General features: G+C 39.4%; 2 protein-coding genes and 1 pseudogene across 6 annotated transcripts; 2 read left to right on the forward strand and 1 right to left on the reverse strand.

Annotated features, from left to right (window-relative positions):
* The first annotated feature begins 6 nt into the window (after positions 1-6).
* On the forward strand, positions 7-14810 carry LOC121789317 (probable pre-mRNA-splicing factor ATP-dependent RNA helicase DEAH9). The gene is made up of 9 exons (XM_042187799.1): positions 7-96; positions 227-317; positions 12233-12322; positions 12467-12538; positions 13184-13282; positions 13366-13452; positions 13805-13858; positions 13987-14066; positions 14164-14810. Exons 2-9 carry the CDS (start codon positions 258-260, stop codon positions 14312-14314), a joined length of 693 nt encoding a protein of 230 aa, XP_042043733.1. The 5' UTR covers positions 7-96; positions 227-257; the 3' UTR covers positions 14315-14810.
* LOC121789314 (sodium/calcium exchanger NCL2-like) lies at positions 14500-19054 on the forward strand. 5 transcript variants are annotated; one of them, XM_042187795.1, is made up of 10 exons: positions 15128-15200; positions 15738-15923; positions 15998-16298; positions 16375-16633; positions 16706-17020; positions 17118-17694; positions 17781-17920; positions 18021-18278; positions 18348-18653; positions 18733-19054. In XM_042187795.1, the coding sequence occupies exons 2-6, from the start codon at positions 15791-15793 to the stop codon at positions 17364-17366; spliced, it is 1257 nt and encodes a 418-aa protein (XP_042043729.1). In that variant the 5' UTR covers positions 15128-15200; positions 15738-15790; the 3' UTR covers positions 17367-17694; positions 17781-17920; positions 18021-18278; positions 18348-18653; positions 18733-19054. The 5 variants fall into 5 exon arrangements, with proteins under 5 accessions (XP_042043732.1, XP_042043731.1, XP_042043729.1 ...); XM_042187798.1 differs by lacking the exon at positions 15128-15200 and adding an exon at positions 14500-14633 and having other exon boundaries at positions 18348-19054; XM_042187797.1 differs by lacking the exon at positions 15128-15200 and adding an exon at positions 14512-14647 and having other exon boundaries at positions 18348-19054.
* On the reverse strand, positions 19023-20026 carry LOC121789316 (annotated as a pseudogene).
* Positions 20027-21349: the final 1323 nt, after the last annotated feature.

The raw sequence follows: 21349 nt of genomic DNA on the forward strand, positions 1-21349 counted from the left end.
TGATATTGAAAATCTGGTCGCGGCTCCAATATCAAGGGCTTCAGCCCGACAACGGGCTGGAAGGGCTGGAAGAGTTAGACCAGGAAAGTGTTACAGGTGCTGAACTAAACCTTTGTCTTCTGAGCTAATACAACTATTGTCTAATTTAACTTGGGATAGATCTACTTACGGAAGAAAAAGAATAACTGAATGGTTTGAATGTTTTCCTTTTCTTCACCTTAAATAGGCTCTACACTGAAGAATATTATGTAAATGAGATGTCTTCTGATGGTGTTCCGGAGATACAGAGGTCAAACCTTGTTTCCTGTATTATTCAGGTATGTGTTTATTATAAATCAGTTTGAAGGTAAATGTTGTTTGAATCATGAAAATTGGGCTGTACATCTCACTATTGAGCAAAGTATCCTCATTTTAGATGGATAATAACATGAGTTACAGCACTTGATTTTATTACTTTAAATTGTTATATGTCCATCACCATCTACTAGTCATATACGTAACTGTTGGTTTTTCTTTTTTTTTTTGGAGAGGGCAGGGGGTTGAAAGATCTAGTTGGGTAAAATTCTTGTGTTCCTTTTGTTTAATTCAGTCGCCTGCCAACCCTGCCAGTGATTTCAAGAACTTCTGATGATCCTGTCATGCATTGAATGATTTGAATCTTTTATCAATTTAAGGGCTTCGTAGTGACTTTTTATTTATTTATTTATTTTTAATTTTCCTTGATAGTTAAAAGCATTAGGGATAGACAATATTTGGGATTCGACTGGCCATCATCACCATCGCGGCATCGCCTGAAGCACTTGACACAGAGTAGCGCAGGGCAAAGGATCGAAAGATCCAAGAATAAACTTTATAAAATCTGATCTGGCCCTTTTACAGCATATTGACGTCCTTGTATAGGCATATAAGAACCCTTACAGCTAAAGGAAACAAATAAGGTAATTATTCCTAACAGCAAAAGGAAACAAATAAGGTAATTATTCCTAATAGCAAAAAGGAAACTAATAAAATAACTATTCCTAACAGCAAAAGGAAACAAATAAAAGAAATACTAACAAAAGATAACTTCTGGAAATAAAATATCGATTAAGAATCTGGAGCCCCTGTTTGTTCTGCGTCATGCTCCTCCATCGGGGAAGAACTCGACCGCGAGTTCTGCAAGGGAGTAGGATCTCCATACTGGGGACCGACATCAGGGTGGAAAGGTGATAAGTCAGCCACGTTGAATGTAGAGGAGATGTTAAACTCTGCTGGAAGATCCACTTTATAGGCATTATCATTGATACGCCGCAATATTTGAAAGAAGGACCATTTCTTCGGCCGCAACTTGTTATAAGTGCCTACTGGAACACGTTCTTTGCGCAAGAAAACCATCACCTCATCGCCAACCTCAAAAATCTTCTCCCTGCGATGCACATCAGCCTTCTCTTTATACCTTTTGTTTGCCTCATGCAGCTTTTGGATTGTTTCTTCACGGGTCTCAACAATGCGCTCATCAACCTCATCAGCTGTGCCTCTTGGTTCTCGCCCGGGCGGCAAGAGATCAACAACAATAGTAGGAACCTTTGTATACACGAGAGAAAAAGGAGAGTGCCCCGTCGAACTATGTTGCACGCTATTATACGCAAATTCAGCTTGAGGCAAGGCTAAGTCCCATTGTCTAGGCTTATCCTGACAGATAGAGCGTAACATGTTGCCTAAAGTACGATTCACTACCTTGGTTTGGCCATCCGTCTGAGGATGTGCAGTGCTGCTAAAATTAAGAGAAGAATTAAATCGCTTCCACAAACGTCTCCAAAAATGCCCCAAGAATCTGGAGTCACGATCTGATGTAATACACTTTGGAATCCCATGTAAGCGAACAATTTCTCGAAAGAAAATTGATGCCACTGCATCAGCATCCGAGGTCTTTCGACAGGACAAGAAATGTGCCATTTTGCTAAATCTGTCAACCACCACACAAATAGAATCCATACCTCTGCGTTCGTGGAAGTCCGAGTATGAAATCCATAGATAGGTCTTCCCAAATAGGGGTGTACAACCCAGTATTTTGTATCTTTCCTTTTGATGTCTGGCAAACATGGCAAGTTGTCAAGACACGTGTCACATCTTTGCGCGATTGCGGCCAAAAAAAACCTTTCTTGCACTGCAGCTATGGTTTTATCTCTTCCAAAATGAGCAGCTAATCCTCCAGAGTGCAGAGTGCAGGTCATAAATTACTTTGTCACGCAAGGAGGTGCGCGGTAAACAAAGTTGGTTTCCTTTCATTAAATAGCCATCATAGATGTAGAAATCTTGATTGGAGCGGGCCGTGTTGACAGTCAGCCCACGTAGTACCAAAGTCGCCATCTCCTTCATAACAGTCACGCAAGCATGAGAATCCCACTACTTCCTGTCCCAATTGTAGTAGCAGTGTATGTCGTCTGCTCAAAGCTGTCTGCGACAATATTTTGAGACCCCGATTTATGCACAAGGCGGAATGGGAATTTTTGTAGGAAACTGACCACCCTCGCATGTTGTCGACGCTAATTCGGCGCTGGCTATTAATAAACTTGAGGGCTTCATGATCTGAATAAAGGATGAACTCTTTCCCTACTAAATAGTGTTCCCAAATCTTGAGTGCGCGTACAATAGCATAAAATTCTTTGTCGTAGGTACTCCATCTTGCGCGTACTTCATTAAATTTCTCGCTGAAAATAACATATCGGACGTTTCTCTTGGACAATACTGCACCGATGCCTACCCCACTAGCGTCACAATCGACCTCAAACACTTTCTGAAAATCTGGGAATGCAAGGACTGGGGCAGAGCAAAGTTTCTCTTTGAGCATTTCAAAGCTGGAGTTAGCTTGGATTTAGCTGGCATCTGTCCATATAAATTTCCCTTGCTTTAAACAGTTCGACAGTGGCGATGCAAATGGTTCCAAAGTGCTGGATAATCTTCTATAATAAGTGGCAAGTCCATGGAAGCTTCGGGACTTCAGATGCCGTCTTCGGCACAGGGCCAATTCTGAATGGCTTGAATTTTTGTTTCATCAACTTGTACTCCGACGAACTGATCACAAACCCCAAGAACAATAATTTGAAAATTAGAAACTCACATTTCTTGAGGGTTGAGAAAAAGTTGGCTGCACGCAACGGCTTCAAACACCTGCCTTAGGTGGAATAAGTGTGCAACCTCCGTGGGGCTATAAATAAGGATATCATCGAAGTAGACGACCACACATACTCCTAAAAATGGTTTAACACCTGATTCATTAGCCTCATGAATGTACTCGGCGCATTTGACAATCCAAATGGCATAACCAATCCATTCGTACAAGCCTTCTCTTGTTTTAAATGCAGTTTTCCACTCATCTCCAGGCCTAATTCTGATTTGATGTTAGCCATTCTTGAGATCTAAACGTGAAAACCACTTCGACCCATGCAGTTGGTCTACACATATCCATCGAGACGAGGGATTGAAAATTTGTAGCCTATAGTGATTTTGTTGATTGCTCGACTATCGACACACATTCTCCATGATCCATCTTTCTTTGGGGTTAGTAAGGGCAGGAACGGCGCAAGGACTCATGCTTTCACGGATTTGTCCTTTCTGCATCAATTATTCCACCTTCCCTTTCAAAATTTCTCCTTCTTGTGGACTCATCCGATAGTGACGTAAATTTGGTAGGCTGGCCCCGGGGATAAGATCGATATGGTGTTGAATGTCACGTAACGGTGGCAAACCTGAAGGGGTATCATCTGGGCCAATATCTGCAAATTCTGCCAGTAGCAGCTGAATGTTTTCGGGTAATTGGTGATTGATGGACGTTCTTGGCTAACTTCTTGCTTTATAATTAATGCAAATGCTCTGTCTGTTCTCCAAAATTCCTGCTTTATATCAGGCCACGAGGAGCACAATGAAAACCAATTCCACAACGGGCTCCCGTTTCCTATAATGTAAGGGTAACAGTACAATCGCTTACCTCCCTTCTCAAAAGAGTATGTATTAGTCCTCCCCGTCATGGCAAGAACTTACATCGAACTGCCAAGGTCGGCCTAATATTATGTTGCAGACATCTAATCCTTCCACTACGGCACAAATAATTTCATCCGAATAGTTTCCTATGGAAAACGGAACCTTACAACGTTGAGCAACGCGAATACCTCCAGAGGTGGCTGCAATCCTACCTAAGGTGTACGAGTTAGGGTGTGGTTCCATCTGTGACTCGAGCGTACGAGCCACCTTGCCCCCAATGATATTTTCCATACTTCCGCCATCTATCAAAATGGTGAATATTTTCCCTTTAATAGTGCAACGTGTACGAAATAGCTGATGTCGTTGCGTCTGACTGTCTTCTACCTTGGGTGCTGTCCAGAAACCCGTCGACAAACTCCAGCTAAGAGGTCATTGTCAGAATCACCGTCATTCATGTCACCATCCCCGTCAGGGTCACAAAATTCAGTCTCTTCGTCAACAATTTCTTTTCCAGCCACGTTCACTGTTCGCCTCTCCGGGCACGTGTTTGAAGTGTGTGACCGGGACCCCCGCAACGGTAGCACTTCCCCATGAATGGTCGAGAATAAGGGTTTGTATTGGGACGTCCTCCCAGCTGCTGTTGTGCAGGGGTATTCTTAAAGCCCTCGACAGCTCCTTTCTTTTCACTGATCTGCTGTGTCGGTTGCTTCTCCTGATGCCTGCCCCGTAGGTCTGGTTCGGTCACTATTTTGTTGGTTGCGGAAAGGGTTTGCTGAATCATCTGTTCTGCCTTTAAAGCAAAACTCTTAGCATCTCGTAATGTTCTAATATGTTGGATGCCAATTCTGTTGCGAATTTGTGGCTTCAACCCCTCCATATATCGAGCCACTCGTTGGGATGTAGACTCGGATAGTTTGGTTCTGGTGGTCAATCGATTGAATTCACATGTGTAGTCATGAACGGAGCGGTTGTTCTGCTGGCAACGTTGGTACTGTTGAAATAATACCTGGTCAAAATCAGCGGGAAGGTATTCATCAAAGCAGTTAGAGTGGAGAAAGAGTAAAAGTAAGAGAGAGAATAATATAGATAAAGACTCTTCTCTATACTATTTTCTCTCTTACTTTACTCTTATTCACTCTAACTATTTTATTCTATCATTTTTTCAAAACGAGTGCGAAAAAAAAAACGTCTCATTTATCTGGGACGGATGGAGTACCATTTTGAACAAAAACTTTATAAATTGGACCGGATCAGGCTGCGAACCAACATGTTGTTCGGTCTAATTTGAACATAAAACCACTAAAATATTGAACTGTTATGAATTGAAAATATGAACCGATTCAACCATAAATAGATAGAGGAGTATAACATATTCTTGTTAGCTAATGCTCAGCATAGCACCAAGCCTGTATCATCTATTATGATATCATCTTTTTACTTTTGATATTATCTTTTATGTATTTTCATCATTTTATTTTTTTCTCTAAAAATTATTAGTACTTATAATTAGTGTTAACTTGAGTATCAGAATGGTTATACTTGAATTTCTTCCCTAATCCTTGTTTTGCGGCGTTTTCCAACACTCGAAAGAGAAGGTTTGCCACAACTAATAAATAGCAACACGTTTCTATCAGTTGTGATGTAATAGACGTTTCTTATGTATTTATTGATTGGGTAATGTTCTTATAATTTATTAATGGTATCATCAATAGGTATAGATTAACATACATCAAATTCGATTCCTTAATAATAATAAAAAGGAATTGGGGTGTGATGTAATTATGCGACCATGCAAAAAGTGGACCTTGAAGATTATAATCTGTGAAAAGAAGATGAATTAATTAATTAATAGTAGCAGTATTATGTAAAAAAAAGTCGGTGGACAATTTTAATCAGTGGAAGTGACTTAGAGTGAAGCTATTACAGTCACTTTCAGCAGGTGGCCTTTTGCTTTCGTAAGCTAAACTCATAATTAATAATGATTTTGTCGTAAATTCGTAATGCTAATGCATGCCGCTCAATCATGCTAATTCACTTCTTCTAGACGTGGCCACGGTTCCGGAACCGCCGGTTCCGGTTCGTCGAATGCTTGAACCGTAACCGGCCCGGATACCAGTTATCCGGTTCCGGTTTAACCGCCGGTTCCGGTTACTAACCGCCGGTTTTAAATCCAAAGAGAATTGATAACGATAAGGAATTGCAATTTTATTGATTTGAAACTTTGAAACTTTAAGTTATATATTGCATTTGCTTTTGCTTTCTGTGGAAAGTTAGATTGAATCTGATTTCCTTGGTCTCTTATTCTGGATCTTTGAACTCCCAATTTCATTTTGAGAACTTGATGTGCCTCTCTGATCCACCAAATATCAGCTTCTTTTCTCTCCCATGATTTGCTTTTATGTGAGGTTTAATGTGATGATTAGCCTTTACTTGAGAATACTCTCTGGTTCTTCAATGAGACAGAACAAGTTAATACTATCAGTTTTATTCACATAAAGAAGTACACACTGTAATTCAATGGTTAATGAGTTGACTAAAGGAAATATTGATAATTCCTGAGAAATGAAGCAATCTATGTCATATGATACTTACATCTTGTTGAAATATTCATATCACAGAACACAAAAGGAATTTGAGACATATCATAGAACACAAAATAGTTGTAATGATGCAGCTTTACTGTTTTTCATTTAGCATTGCTTTTATTTCCTCAACTGAGGTGACCACCTTCTCCATGCAGGTAACCAGCTGTTGAAGCAAAGAGACTTCAACAGTGACAGCCGTCACAGACCCTTGCTCTGATGTAGCACCAAAAACAGGTTCAGGAGCAGTCACAGCAGGTTCAAGGGGCTGCTTCCCCTTCTCTTTAGCAATCACAGCTTTAGCATGGTACTTAGTACCACGATGAGCTTCAAACGCAGGTACGGTGATATTTCTACATCAGGAGAGTGGTAACCGTACCCTCTAGATGAAGAGCCAGATCCATACTCACAGCAGATAGAACAATAAACCCTCTCCTGTCCTTGTTCATCACGAAATACAAGAGCCTGGTTTTCGTAAGTTCTAGCGAGCAGACGCGCAGCAGGTGAAAGTTCAGGGGGTCCAACTGCATTAACAAAATGATATCAAATTCAAAAAAAAGGCATAAGATAAAATAATACAAAAACAGAAGAAAACCATACCTTGATTAACAACAGATGGTTGAGCATAGACATAAGATGGTGGAGCATTAGATGGTACAGAGTTCAAATACAATGGCACAGTATTAACATGAGTTGAATTGCTGAACATGACCCCTGTGGATGGTATAATAACATTAAATTCACCTGAACTGGAAAATAAACAATAAACAGTAAGGCATAATATATAAAACCACAAACCAGAAGTGAAGAAGGTTGATACAAGGGTGTGTGAATATCCAGTATTGATGGGTAAGGTACAGAAGCTAGCAGCTGATTGGTAGTAGTATCCAGAACTCATGAAACCTCCGTTGAATCCAGAACTCATGAAACCTCCGTTGAATCCAGAACTCATGAAACCTCCGTTGAATCCAGAACTCATGAAACCTCCGTTGAATCAACTAATAATAATAATAATAATAATACAATTAAATTGGAGTATTCGATATCAAAATCAACAGCCCATTTTGAGTCTCACTTCTTCAAAAAAAATCAATAGAATACGAATTTTCAAAGAGTAAAGATTCAAATATAGCAACAGAAGAATTCGGAAAGAATTTAAAGCTTCGAAATTCTATGGGTGCAAAAAAATCAATAATATACGAATTGAAGGAATTGAAGAAATAAACAAGTAAGACATGCAAAAGAGGAGGCAGAGGAAAGTGAATATGGTTAGGAGGGGAGGGATTTGTTTATATAGAAAAAAAAATAGGGTTACAACCACTTTCCCAAATAAATCTACGCAAAAAGAATCCGTCGTGGCTCTTGCGTAGAGCCACGACGTTCATGAAGTCGTTCAGCAATGCGCAAGAGCCACGACGGATTCTTTTTGCGTAGATTTATTTGGGAAAGTGGTTGTAACCCTATTTTTTTTTCTATATAAACAAATCCCTCCCCTCCTAACCATATTCACTTTCCTCTGCCTCCTCTTTTGCATGTCTTACTTGTTTATTTCTTCAATTCCTTCAATTCGTATATTATTTATTTTTTTTGCACCCATAGAATTTCGAAGCTTTGAATTCTTTCCGAATTCTTCTGTTGCTATATTTGAATCTTTACTCTTTTGAAAATTCGTATTCTATTGATTTTTTTTGAAGAAGTGAGACTCAAAATGGGCTGTTGATTTTGATATCGAATACTCCAATTTAATTGTATTATTATTATTATTATTAGTTGATTCAACGGAGGTTTCATGAGTTCTGGATTCAACGGAGGTTTCATGAGTTCTGGATTCAACGGAGGTTTCATGAGTTCTGGATACTACTACCAATCAGCTGCTAGCTTCTGTACCTTACCCATCAATACTGGATATTCACACACCCTTGTATCAACCTTCTTCACTTCTGGTTTGTGGTTTTATATATTATGCCTTACTGTTTATTGTTTATTTTCCAGTTCAGGTGAATTTATTGTTATTATACCATCCACAGGGGTCATGTTCAGCAATTCAACTCATGTTAATACTGTGCCATTGTATTTGAACTCTGTACCATCTAATGCTCCACCATCTTATGTCTATGCTCAACCATCTGTTGTTAATCAAGGTATGGTTTTATTCTGTTTTTGTATTATTTTATCTTATGCCTTTTTTTTGAATTTGATATCATTTTGTTAATGCAGTTGGACCCCCTGAACTTTCACCTGCTGCGCGTCTGCTCGCTAGAACTTACGAAAACCAGGCTCTTGTATTTCGTGATGAACAAGGACAGGAGAGGGTTTATTGTTCTATCTGCTGTGAGTATGGATCTGGCTCTTCATCTAGAGGGTACGGTTACCACTCTCCTGATGGGAGTAGAAATATCACCGTACCTGCGTTTGAAGCTCATCGTGGTACTAAGTACCATGCTAAAGCTGTGATTGCTAAAGAGAAGGGGAAGCAGCCCCTTGAACCTGCTGTGACTGCTCCTGAACCTGTTTTTGGTGCTACATCAGAGCAAGGGTCTGTGACGGCTGTCACTGTTGAAGTCTCTTTGCTTCAACAGCTGGTTACCTGCATGGAGAAGGTGGTCACCTCAGTTGAGGAAATAAAAGCAATGCTAAATGAAAAACAGTAAAGCTGCATCATTACAACTATTTTGTGTTCTATGATATGTCTCAAATTCCTTTTGTGTTCTGTGATATGAATATTTCAACAAGATGTAAGTATCATATGACATAGATTGCTTCATTTCTCAGGAATTATCAATATTTCCTTTAGTCAACTCATTAACCATTGAATTACAGTGTGTACTTCTTTATGTGAATAAAACTGATAGTATTAACTTGTTCTGTCTCATTGAAGAACCAGAGAGTATTCTCAAGTAAAGGCTAATCATCACATTAAACCTCACATAAAAGCAAATCATGGGAGAGAAAAGAAGCTGATATTTGGTGGATCAGAGAGGCACATCAAGTTCTCAAAATGAAATTGGGAGTTCAAAGATCCAGAATAAGAGACCAAGGAAATCAGATTCAATCTAACTTTCCACAGAAAGCAAAAGCAAATGCAATATATAACTTAAAGTTTCAAAGTTTCAAATCAATAAAATTGCAATTCCTTATCGTTATCAATTCTCTTTGGATTAAAACCGGCGGTTAGTAACCGGAACCGGCGGTTAAACCGGAACCGGATAACTGGTATCCGGGCCGGTTACGGTTCAAGCATTCGACGAACCGGAACCGGCGGTTCCGGAACCGTGGCCACGTCTAGAAGAAGTGAATTACCATGATTGAGCGGCATGCATTAGCATTACGAATTTACGACAAAATCATTATTAATTATGAGTTTAGCTTACGAAAGCAAAAGGCCACCTGCTGAAAGTGACTGTAATAGCTTCACTCTAAGTCACTTCCACTGATTAAAATTGTCCACCGACTTTTTTTTACATAATACTGCTACTATTAATTAATTAATTCATCTTCTTTTCACAGATTATAATCTTCAAGGTCCACTTTTTGCATGGTCGCATAATTACATCACACCCCAATTCCTTTTTATTATTATTAAGGAATCGAATTTGATGCATGTTAATCTATACCTATTGATGATACCATTAATAAATTATAAGAACATTACCCAATCAATAAATACATAAGAAACGTCTATTACATCACAACTGATAGAAACGTGTTGCTATTTATTAGTTGTGGCAAACCTTCTCTTTCGAGTGTTGGAAAACGCCGCAAAACAAGGATTAGGGAAGAAATTCAAGTATAACCATTCTGATACTCAAGTTAACACTAATTATAAGTACTAATAATTTTTAGAGAAAAAAATAAAATGATGAAAATACATAAAAGATAATATCAAAAGTAAAAAAGATGATATCATAATAGATGATACAGGCTTGGTGCTATGCTGAGCATTAGCTAACAAGAATATGTTATACTCCTCTATCTATTTATGGTTGAATCGGTTCATATTTTCAATTCATAACAGTTCAATATTTTAGTGGTTTTATGTTCAAATTAGACCGAACAACATGTTGGTTCGCAGCCTGATCCGGTCCAATTTATAAAGTTTTTGTTCAAAATGGTACTCCATCCGTCCCAAGATAAATGAGACGTTTTTTTTTTCGCACTCGTTTTGAAAAAATGATAGAATAAAATAGTTAGAGTGAATAAAGAGTAAAGTAAGAGAGAAAATAGTATAGAGAAGAGTCTTTATCTATATTATTCTCTCTCTTACTTTTACTCTTTCTCCACTCTAACTATTTTGTTCTCTCTCTGTCACGAAGTTGCCTGTCCCACCAAGCAGCCGCGCCAGATTTTAGACGACACGCAACCATAGCAGCTCGTTTTTCGGTGGGTACCTCAACATGTTCAAAGAACCTATCTACATCTGTAACCCAATCGAGGAAATCTTCAATATTGGTACCTCAACATGTTCAAAGAACCTATCTACATCTGTAACCCAATCGAGGAAATCTTCAATATTGAGGGTTCCATCGAATGAGGGAATGTCAATCTTCAGTCTGAACTCCGATGCCCCCTTTCTCCCAGTTCCCGTTTCATGATTGTGTGTGATGTCACCACGCGGACGACGATGGGCCTGCATCCGGATGTTTCTCCTTCGAGAGGCAGATTCATCAATGCTTTCCTCTGGATTGTCTGATGAATTGGATGTTGAATGTTGCAACCTCGTTGATTTCGTTGCAGCCCTAGACCAATTAGAGCGATGAGAACGCTCAGAGTCAGTTGACTCGACCTCAGATGGTTGTTCCTTGCGTCCCACCCTACGGTGGTGGCGCTGGTCCTCCCTCCTGATCCTGTTAACCCTAGATGACGAACCTACATCCATCTCTAGAATTTCCAGCCTTTGAGTTATTCCTTCAATCTGCGTTTGAACGGAATCAAAACGCCGATCGAGGTGTTGCTCCAAGCGGCGCAACAACACGCAATCTCCCTCGGTCATAGATCCGTCTTTGGAACCATGGCCGCTGAGATTGGAAGCTCCAGAATTGCCAACCATAACTGATACCACCTGACACAGAGTAGGATCCAAGAATAAACTTTATAAAATCTGATCTGACCCTTTTACAGCATATTGACGTCCTTATATAGGCATATAAGAACCCTTACAGCTAAAGGAAACAAATAAGGTAATTATTCCTAACAGCAAAAAGGAAACAAATAAGGTAATTATTCCTAATAGCAAAAGGAAACAAAAAAAAGAAATACTAACAAAAGATAACTTCTGGAAATAAAATATCGATTAAGAATCTGGAGCCCCCGTTTGTTCTGCGTCAGCACTGATCAGAGCACTTGAAGTGTAGTATTCTCTTGGAGTTATTGATGACGATGCAAAACTTGCATCTCCTACTGGATTCCATATTGCTGAAATTCCACTAGTAAGTTGCTGAAGCCCAATCTCCTTATATTGCATCAATGATGATTTTGTATGCTACACAATTTTTCGTTTTTTACTTTTTCAAATTAAGTTTGTGATGGAAGAAAATAATAATTCTGATGCACAAGATGATCATTGTTTTATTATGTGAAGTGTACTGGATTAGGAGGGTCATGTAAGGAGTGTTGTGATTTTTTCTGGAGAGTTAACATTTTTTTACATAATTTATCGTAATCTTTCCGTTGCTAAGCAAGTGTATATGCAGGATCCGATGGTTTCAAAAATGATTTTAGCTTCAAATGATCTTGGCTGTTCTGAAGAAGCCATCACTATTGCTGCTGTGTTGTCCTTACAGGTTTGTTTTCTTCTTTCTGCAACTTCTATTAAGTTAACATCTCTGCATTCTGCTATCATTTGATCGCATAATTCAGATTGTGAAAGACTCCAATTTTCACATTTCTTCCTCTTTTGCTTCCCATCTTTCTTCCTCCCCATGAAGTCGATCTGGTATTCAACCAGGGGATCAGAAAAGGAATTGGATGAGGCCAAGTTGAGATTTGCTGCTGCTGAGGTGCTTTCTTGTTCTGCTCATCCATCATATGCTCTGCACAATTTTTGACTTGCAGGTTTTAATATTTTGTATCTATCTCAACAAGAAGTTCTGAGCTTTTGAAATATCCTTATAGTGCCTTCTGGATTAGGTAAAACATAGTTACTTATAGATCTATGGTTGTTATGGAAGATGGATGTACCATTATTTTGAACCAAAGTATCACTCTTTGTGTGAGAGTTGCTTGTTTATATTGATTATCCTATAGGTATCTTGTATCATGCGTATTGGATTGTGCTGTTCCATTAGCTTTAGGAGAAATCGGATATGGGCATGCTGGACTACTTATTATCAACAAGTACTCATTAGGTTATTACATATGGAATTGTCCACTACGTTATCTGATTGGCTAGTGTAACAGAAGTAATAGTTAGTCATGGATTTGTTATACTTCTTTGAGTTTTTAACTTTAATGTCTTACCTTAAAAAGAAGCCAACTGTAATTGTTGTTACCATCCAGCTTTTACGGATTGAGTGAATTTATTATTTTCGTGTTTATAAATCAACAATCAACAACATTTTATATTTGCCTATCCTCTCATAACATTCTTACTCTCTTAGAAATGATTTTTTATACATTTTCTGGTTCTGCTCATAATTTTGCAGGGTGACCATATTACCTTCTTAAATGTGTATAGAGGATATGTTGAGTCTAATAAATCTTCGAGTTGGTGTCACAGGAACCACATAAACTACCATGCAATGGTGAGTATTGTAAATTGTATACATTGAAAATTTGAAAAAATTTCAATGTGCTCGTCTTAGATTTTGGTTTTCTTTGCCTACAGAAAAAAGTTGACGACGTTCGAAAACAGTTGAGAAGAATAGCACAACGTTTGGGCATATCCCTTAAATCTTGTGACCACGATATGCAGGTTAGTACAGGGGGAACATCTGATGATTACTTTGTCGCATAGCTTAGAGAACAATCAATTTTGTCTTACAAGCCAAAGGCACATTCCTGGACCTAATTTTCCTCATGGTGTTTTTTGTATTGCTGGACCTAATTTTCTTAAGCATTGTTGATTCATCCACACTACACCCTTGCATAGATTCAGGAATAGATGTTCCACTCATGTCACATACATGTGCTTGCATGATTTAAATAATAAATGATTGCCACATCACTGGCAATAATAATATTAATTTCAACATGTTGTGTTTGTTTCTAATAAAATATACTGTAATAGTTTCCTAATTTCTTTAATGGGATATTGGATTCGGCAGGCAGTGAGGAAGGCAGTTACTGCTGGATTTTTCTCAAACGCTTGTTGCGTAGAAGTAAGTGTTGTTTTAAGTGTTACTTTTCTAGTTAACAGATATTAATATCAAACTCACATTATTGGGGAAAACTTGGCTCGCTCTGAGCATAATTTGATTTGTGTCCCTTATCTGTTGCTTATATTTAGGCCTTCAGCCATAACGGTGCATACAAAACTATACGAGGTTCACAAGAAGTCTATATTCACCCTTCGTCTGTATTATTCAGGTTAGATGGTGTTATTTATTTTCTTAGATACTATCTCATAGAAATTAGAAGAATAGAAGTATCAGCGTGTGTTCGGGTTTTGGTATGTATTGTGCAGAGTAAATCCAAAGTGGGTGATCTACCATTCTATTGTCTCGACTGAGCGTCAGTACATGCGCAATGTCATCACTATAGAACCCTCGTGGCTGCCAGAGGCTGCTCCGCACTTCTACCACCGCCAACAGCTTGATCCTAGATTGCATTCCTAGTGTTCCTTTGACAATAAAGCTTATGCCGTATCTGTGCTCCTTTCGGTTGCTCTCTCCCGCCATTTGTGATCGTTTGCCTGAAGATGTATGCATCGCGCCTCAGTGAAAGAGCTTAGATAAACCTCATGCAAGCTTGTTTCGTCGCAGACCTCTGTGAGATTGCTAATTTTGAACTCGGTGAGAAGCTAGAGCTGAAAGAGGCAGAATGACAGAGTTACTGATTCCTTGAGGTGGTGCTGCTGCTACTTAATCAGATTAACGTTTCAACTCATCAAAATCAGGAGTCTCATCATCGTCACAGTGAAATCAAATGTATTAGGTGGGATATCAAATGTGAGTTGGTATCAGTCAATTTCTCTAGAATGATTAAAAAGTTATATCCGGGTTGCAAGTCTATCTTGAATCTATGTAAGAATAGGCATACGCGTCATTTTAGTTCGACTATCAAAACTAGTATTTAATTTAATAATAATATATTCTCTCAATCCACTAAAAATAGTCTCATTTTGTTCCGATCAATCTATTAAAATTAGACTAATTTCTATTTATAAAAATGTTTCACTTTCCCTGCACTCGTGAAAGCTTGTGTACTTCATGAATAATAATATTTTTCGTGAATATGAGAAATAATATTTTTTAATCATGTGAAAGGATAACTGTAACTTAAAATTAAGATTCATTTTTCATTTGGATCTATGTCGTCCAGAATATGCTCAGAGAATGACAGTTGGGGGTTGCAAAAAAAGTTTAGTTTCCGAAGCAATAGGCAGAGGATGCCAACTGAGTCGTTAAATATGGCAACTTTAAATATTGGGGGGTTAGCTAGCATGGGGAAGATGAGCATAATCTGTGTGATGGCTGTGGTGGCGATTCTTTTACAGGATATGTAGGTGGCGATTCAATTCAACTCAATTTGGATGAATATTAGTACTAGTATAATACATCTTGTCAGCTTTCATGTCACATCTACTTTTGTTTCCAAACACCATATAATTTCAAATGCACGATTAGCATGCATCTAAGAACGAACGAGGCTAATAGTATACCCTCTGTCCTTGAAAATTTATCACTTATCTCTATTTTTTCCGTCCCTAAAAATTTGTCACCTTTTACTTTTACCATTTTTGAAAACACTCCAACTGTTGTAAAATGAATCAAAATGCAGATGTAAATACTGAAGTAAAGAACCATGAAGAGCTTCAGACCACATTGTTATTTGTTATTGTCTTGTTTGATCCAAAACATTACATAGCCGTATTAATACTAGGCATATTTTCTTGGTTAAACACATAGACTATTACATAAACCTTATTAACTTCTTTGGATAATTTGACTTGATATTTGTCTGGTCACTCGATTATATAGATTCGGGTTTTGTTTTCTTCTAATTTCTATCACTGGTATATGTTTGGTTTTGAATCAGCAACGGTGCTTTCGGGAACCAAAGAGGCTGCTCAAGAAAGGGCAGCTCTTGGCATGGGATTGGTTGCTGGATCAACGGTTTTGATTCTGACTTTCATATGGGGCGTTTCCATTATCCTTGCCAGCTATGATCTCTCAGAAGCTCCCACTCTTGACAAATCTGGAAGCCAGAAAACCACACCACAAGGTGCCATTTTATCATCTTTGATCTAACCTTCTTCATGTTGTTCCAATTGCTAAACTTCTCTCTCTCTTGAGCAGGTTATGGCATTGTTACGGATGCCGAAGCAAGCTACACTTCACGGATAATGCTGATACCCTTGCTTCCTTTTCTCATCCTTCTGCTAGCACAGGCTTTCAGTTCATCATCAGTGAAGAGAGTGTTTCTTCTCATTGCACTCATTGTCTCAGTTTTGTTGCTTTTCGGCTTCATTTTGTATCAGGCATTCCAGCCTTGGATTCAGTCTCGTAGATTCGAGTACTTTATGAGCAAATATGCGAAGGACAAGCTGCTCAGACTCTTGTCCAGGAACGGCAGGCCTGATACTCGGAAAATACAAGAGTACGTTGATCAGTGTAACTTGTATTAAGCCAACATTTCCAATGCCTCACCAGTTCCGTCTTGGTGTCGTTTGCAGCCTGTTTAACCAAATCGACAAGGACAGAAGCACGTCTGTATCAGCAGCAGAACTCAGAGTGCTTCTCTTAGGTGTGAGGCTGGATGAAGATGATTTGAGCACAGACAGGGATGTTGAGAATGTGTTGGAGTCTTTTGATACCACCGGAGATGGACGTATCAACCAGGAAGAGTTCATCGCAGGCATGACCAAATTACTCGATGATCTGGCTGAGGAGAGGCGAAACCGCATCAAAGGAAGCAGAGCCACCAATTCTCAGGTAAATATATTTCTGCCAAAAATTGACTGAAATGCAGCTGCTGATCCTATATTGTATAATGCCAATCTTCAGGCAAGTGATCCATCACAACAGGGCTTGTTAGTTAACAGCAACACCTCGAACGTAAGCAAAAGCCAAAGTTCTCAAACCACTTGGCTGAACTATCTGCAAGCTCTTTCCTTGGTGATTCTTGGGATTGCATTGATGTCTGCTTTCGCAGAGCCACTGATCACCAGTGTCGTGGGTTTCGCCACAGCAGCATATCTGCCTAATTTCTCTGTCTCATACTTGGCAATACCCTTAGCTACGAACTACCGAGTTGCAGTGCAAGCATTTGCTTCATCCGGAAACAAGTCACAGAACTCCATTTCTTTGACACTCTCTACAGTAAGTTATTCACTTGTTCAGTCAAAATAAATGCATACATACATGAAGATATCACTTTTCCATATTCTGAAATCTCTGATTTTAATTTGTTGTGCAGCTTTACAGTAGCGTGTACATGAACAACGTGGCGAGCTTGATTGTGTTCCTTGCACCAGTTAATGCTCTGAATCTGTCTGTAGATGTCTTTGCAGAAGTTCTGGTAGTTATCACGATGAACACTGTGATGACGGCTCTGACAGGCTTCCGCACCTCATTTCCTAGCTGGTTGGGTTATGTCGTTGTGATGTTATACCCGGTTTCTCTGGCATTAACCTATGTTCTTACTTATGTTCTAGGATGGCCTTAGAAAGACTGGTTACAATTATTTGTGTAAAATATACTCCATCTGTTTATTTTTAGTTTTGGTGTGAGTAAATTTCTTCATTGTAATAATACTAAGTTGTTAGTGTCAGTCATTGAGTAGAAAACATTCTACATTCACGAGATTCAGTCCGGGAAAGTAGAGGTGGAGAAAGGCTACGCTATTTCAGAAATGTTGAAAACATTTGATCTCAGCAGAGATGGAAGGATTGAAGAAGACGAGTTCGTAGAGGGATGCTCGAAATGGATCAATGAAGCTGCGGAGCTAGCTGGAAAGGGTGACTCTGATGCAGCAGAATTCTTGCGAGAGGCAAGTGTGTATGCTAATACAACATTAGTCCTCTCATGATTTTGAATTTGTAAGTGTAAAGTGCACATTTTGATCAGGTTGTTGAACCAGTTCGCAGGAAGAGAAGATTTGAAAAAGGCTGAAATTGAGCATCTAATGGCAAGAATACTGAAGCATGCACACAGTGAAGAGCTTGAAGCAGAACAGCTTGTAACAGATGACGGAAAGCCTAATATTGAACGAATCAAAGCGTATGCATACATTACATATTTCCCTTTATCTATCATCTTTCCTCATTCTTATCCATTTCACTAAATTTATCTAATCATTTTTCCTTTTCTTTCTGCAAAGTCTGTTCAAGCAATTTGATACAGACAGAAGCAGCTCGCTGTCGCGGCCAGAGCTGGAGCAGTTGATCCACACTACAGTCACCAAAACTGGAGATTCTCAACTGCGTCATGAAGAAATGGTGAAGAAGTTCGTGGAAGATTTCGACACGGATGGCGTGACGAGCAAGAATTCGTTCATGGCATGACTAAATGGCTTAACAAAGCCATGGACGTTACTAAATGCAAAGATACAAAGAGATCAATTGATGAATTTGACAAGGTATGATAAATCTTGCATCAAATACTAGTACTATTTGTATATTAACACTAACACATGGAAAAAGTGCAGATTATGTGGGGAGAAGTTGACAATCTAGTGTATGAAGTTGGTCGGAACGAGGACAGCCATTTGAAGCTATTGAGATGGAGTTCAACAAAATCCATATTTCAAGTGATGTTAGGCATTGCTATACTGACCTTTCTCTCTGGACCTCTGAAGACCAGCATCCAACACTTCTCACATGCCATCGGCGTGCCTGCCTTCTTCGTCTCCTTCGTTGTTGTCCCCATATGCTTGAATGCACTCTCAGCAATATCAGCAATATTCCCAGCAAGCCAGAAGAGCTCAAGAACCTCTTCTCTGACATTCTCAGAGGTATAGATTCGGCGTGGCTTCTTTATGTCTTAGTATCGTGTTTTATTTCATCAGTGCATGCACGATTTTATCGTGGCAGATATATGGTGGAGTGGTGATGAACAACATCATGGGGTTGTCAACACTCTTAGCAATTGTGTACATAAAGGGATTGGAATGGGATTACTCAGCTGAGGTGCTGACAGTTTGTTGGTGTGCGCAGTAATTGGAGTTCTTGCATGTTCACAAATTACATATCCATTGTGGACATGCCTTATGGCCTTTTTCCTCTACCCATTCTCCTTGCTAATGTATTATGTTTTCCAGTATGTGCTAGGCTGGAATTAAACTAGTACTATGTAGTTTTCCTATTTGTGTAATTTTACTATGTTCAGAATAAAAAAAAGTATCATTGATGATTATAAAGAATTACAAACAACAATCAACAATATTTCAACTAGCACAACCGAAATGGTAGAAAATGAGTAGGATTTCAATGACGACTTCTGCCCCAGAAGGTGGGCTTATGCTCTTCAAAGGCAGGGGGTCGTTGATAGATAATTGATGCAGCTTTAATTAAGATTGAGGCAGTCACAGCCCAAATTGTGTAACATCTGTTTTCCGTTTCGTAATCAAAGTAGTGCACCAAAAAACTTTCGCCCATCAGCTCTACTGTCTCCTCTCTCCGGTTTTCATTCTGGACATTATTCAAGCACCATGATCAAAATCATTTCAAATTAATTTAAAAGAGAGAAAAAAAAATAGGCAACCTTGAGAAACATCTCTAATGGAACATCGAATACTGATTCCACCTCGGAGGGATTAAGGATAGGGGAGAAGCTGCTGATATCCCAAATTATTCCGATCACTGGAAATACAGTGATATGGCGCTGCAAATTAAAGTGCAAATTTGAATCGATTTCAAATCGAATTGAAATTTGAATCAAGGAATAGAGAGGTGAAATAAGTAAAGGCGGTACCTTGGTGCAGAAGGGGGGGAGAATGGAGACGATTTCACAATGGAAGGGTCCAATCCGATTTCTTCGTTGGCCTCTCTGAGAGCGGTGGCGGCGTGGGTGTCATCGCCTTCTTCCCACTTGCCTCCGGGCAATGCGACTTCACCGGAGTGAGAGGAGATGGTTGAAGATCTCTGTGTGAGTATGACTCGAAGATGCCCTTCTTTTCCTTGGAACAAGCAGATCACAACCGCAGCTCGATTACTTCCCAATTTGCCGGCAGTTCGTGAGGAATTGGTGGTGTCGTGACGGCGCAGTATTTCGGCGATTGAGCGGAGGCCGGATTTATTGTTGGAGCTCATATCTTTGCTTCTTTCACAATAGCGTCGGTGCAATAATTCTTTCATGGTATTTTTGTTATTAATATTTCGTAGTAGTATTTCGTATTTTTGTTATTGTATCTCTGTGAACAGGTTGGTTATATTTTGTGTCACTTATCTTGTAATTTTTATCTATGTTTCATTGAATTCAAGGATTATTCTACTTTGTCTATGTAAGGTAATTTTCGTCTTAAATTCGCAAGACAAAGATGAAACAATATGCGAATTAATTATTGTTTCAGGAAATAGTTATATGATCTGCGGATAGGGGATTCATAAATTAGCATCGCACACAATAAGATGCCGCCACGATTCCCACCTAGTGCGTATACTGGCCAGCAGCGAGAGCAACCCCAAAACCAAAACCGGCACCCCACATTCCCAAGCCCCCGTACCCCGACACATCCACAGCTCGTTCTCAACCAGAAGCCACCGCTGCAGCATGTGCTCGCCCAACAACCACAACCAAGTCAATGCCACGCAGCAGCGCCATCAGCCCCTGCTGCTGCATCGCGCACACCGCTGCACGTGGATCAGCAACGATCACCATCTTGCTGCCATCCTACGACTCACCTCTGTCAAGCGAGGCTTGCCTCGAATTTCCCACTACCGTGCAGCAGCCTCTGCTCCAACGCCCGCCCTCCTTCCTGCATTCACCGAGCCTCCACTCAGCTACGAAGCTTGTTTCTTATGAAGAGAAATACTTGGAAATTGAGGGTGATTCAAAAGTGTTGCATCAGGTTGACTTGCGGTTCAATGAGAAGAAATTAGTAGATGAAGAAGTACAAGCTATAGAGGTAAATAAAATTGATGAGGATGATGGTCTTCATGATTCAAGTAAAATTGGAGCATTTGATTTCGATGGTTGTCTCGCAAAGACATCTGTGAAGGGAAATGCAGATACATGGTCCCTCGTGTCTCCTTCAATACCAGAGAAGCTCCATAATCGGTATAAAGATGAGCTCCATGATGCTCGCGAAGATACGGTTGATGGGTTGAAAGACATGTCAATATACTCTCGTATGAGTGTGAAGAGGATGGGGGAAGTTGATAACAAGCCATTTCATGATACGATCATGAGGAAGTTAGCTGAGGATGTTTACATCGTATATGCAATAGTAGGTTATTGGAGATTGAAACAACGATCGTGTCCGTTTGATCCAGGAGGAGATACCTCGCCAAAGCTTCTGCGTGCGTTCGACTCTTCGTTGCTTCGTAGTTTCCACCTTGAGGACAAGGTGGATTTTAACCGTGAGGGAGTTGTTACGAGCCTTCATTTAATTAGTTTAGATATATTAGGGTTTTGCATATCTTTTCATATATATTTGTTTCTTGTTCAATAAGTTATGGTAGTAGTCTAGTATTATAAATAGGTGAGCTT

The sequence above is a fragment of the Salvia splendens genome, unplaced genomic scaffold, assembly GCF_004379255.2.
Source record: "Salvia splendens isolate huo1 unplaced genomic scaffold, SspV2 ctg206, whole genome shotgun sequence".
NCBI lineage: Eukaryota > Viridiplantae > Streptophyta > Magnoliopsida > Lamiales > Lamiaceae > Salvia > Salvia splendens.

Coding starts and splice junctions, on each gene's coding strand:
- LOC121789314 (XM_042187798.1), top strand. CDS start 15,791: ATGGGATTGGTTGCTGGATCAACGGTTTTGATTCTGACTTTCATATGG. Junction 16,634..16,705: donor GCAGAGCCACCAATTCTCAG/GTAAATATATTT, acceptor GCCAATCTTCAG/GCAAGTGATCCATCACAACA. Junction 17,021..17,117: donor TTTCTTTGACACTCTCTACA/GTAAGTTATTCA, acceptor TTTGTTGTGCAG/CTTTACAGTAGCGTGTACAT.
- LOC121789317 (XM_042187799.1), top strand. CDS start 258: ATGTCTTCTGATGGTGTTCCGGAGATACAGAGGTCAAACCTTGTTTCC. Junction 318..12,232: donor TTGTTTCCTGTATTATTCAG/GTATGTGTTTAT, acceptor GTGTATATGCAG/GATCCGATGGTTTCAAAAAT. Junction 13,859..13,986: donor CAAACGCTTGTTGCGTAGAA/GTAAGTGTTGTT, acceptor GCTTATATTTAG/GCCTTCAGCCATAACGGTGC.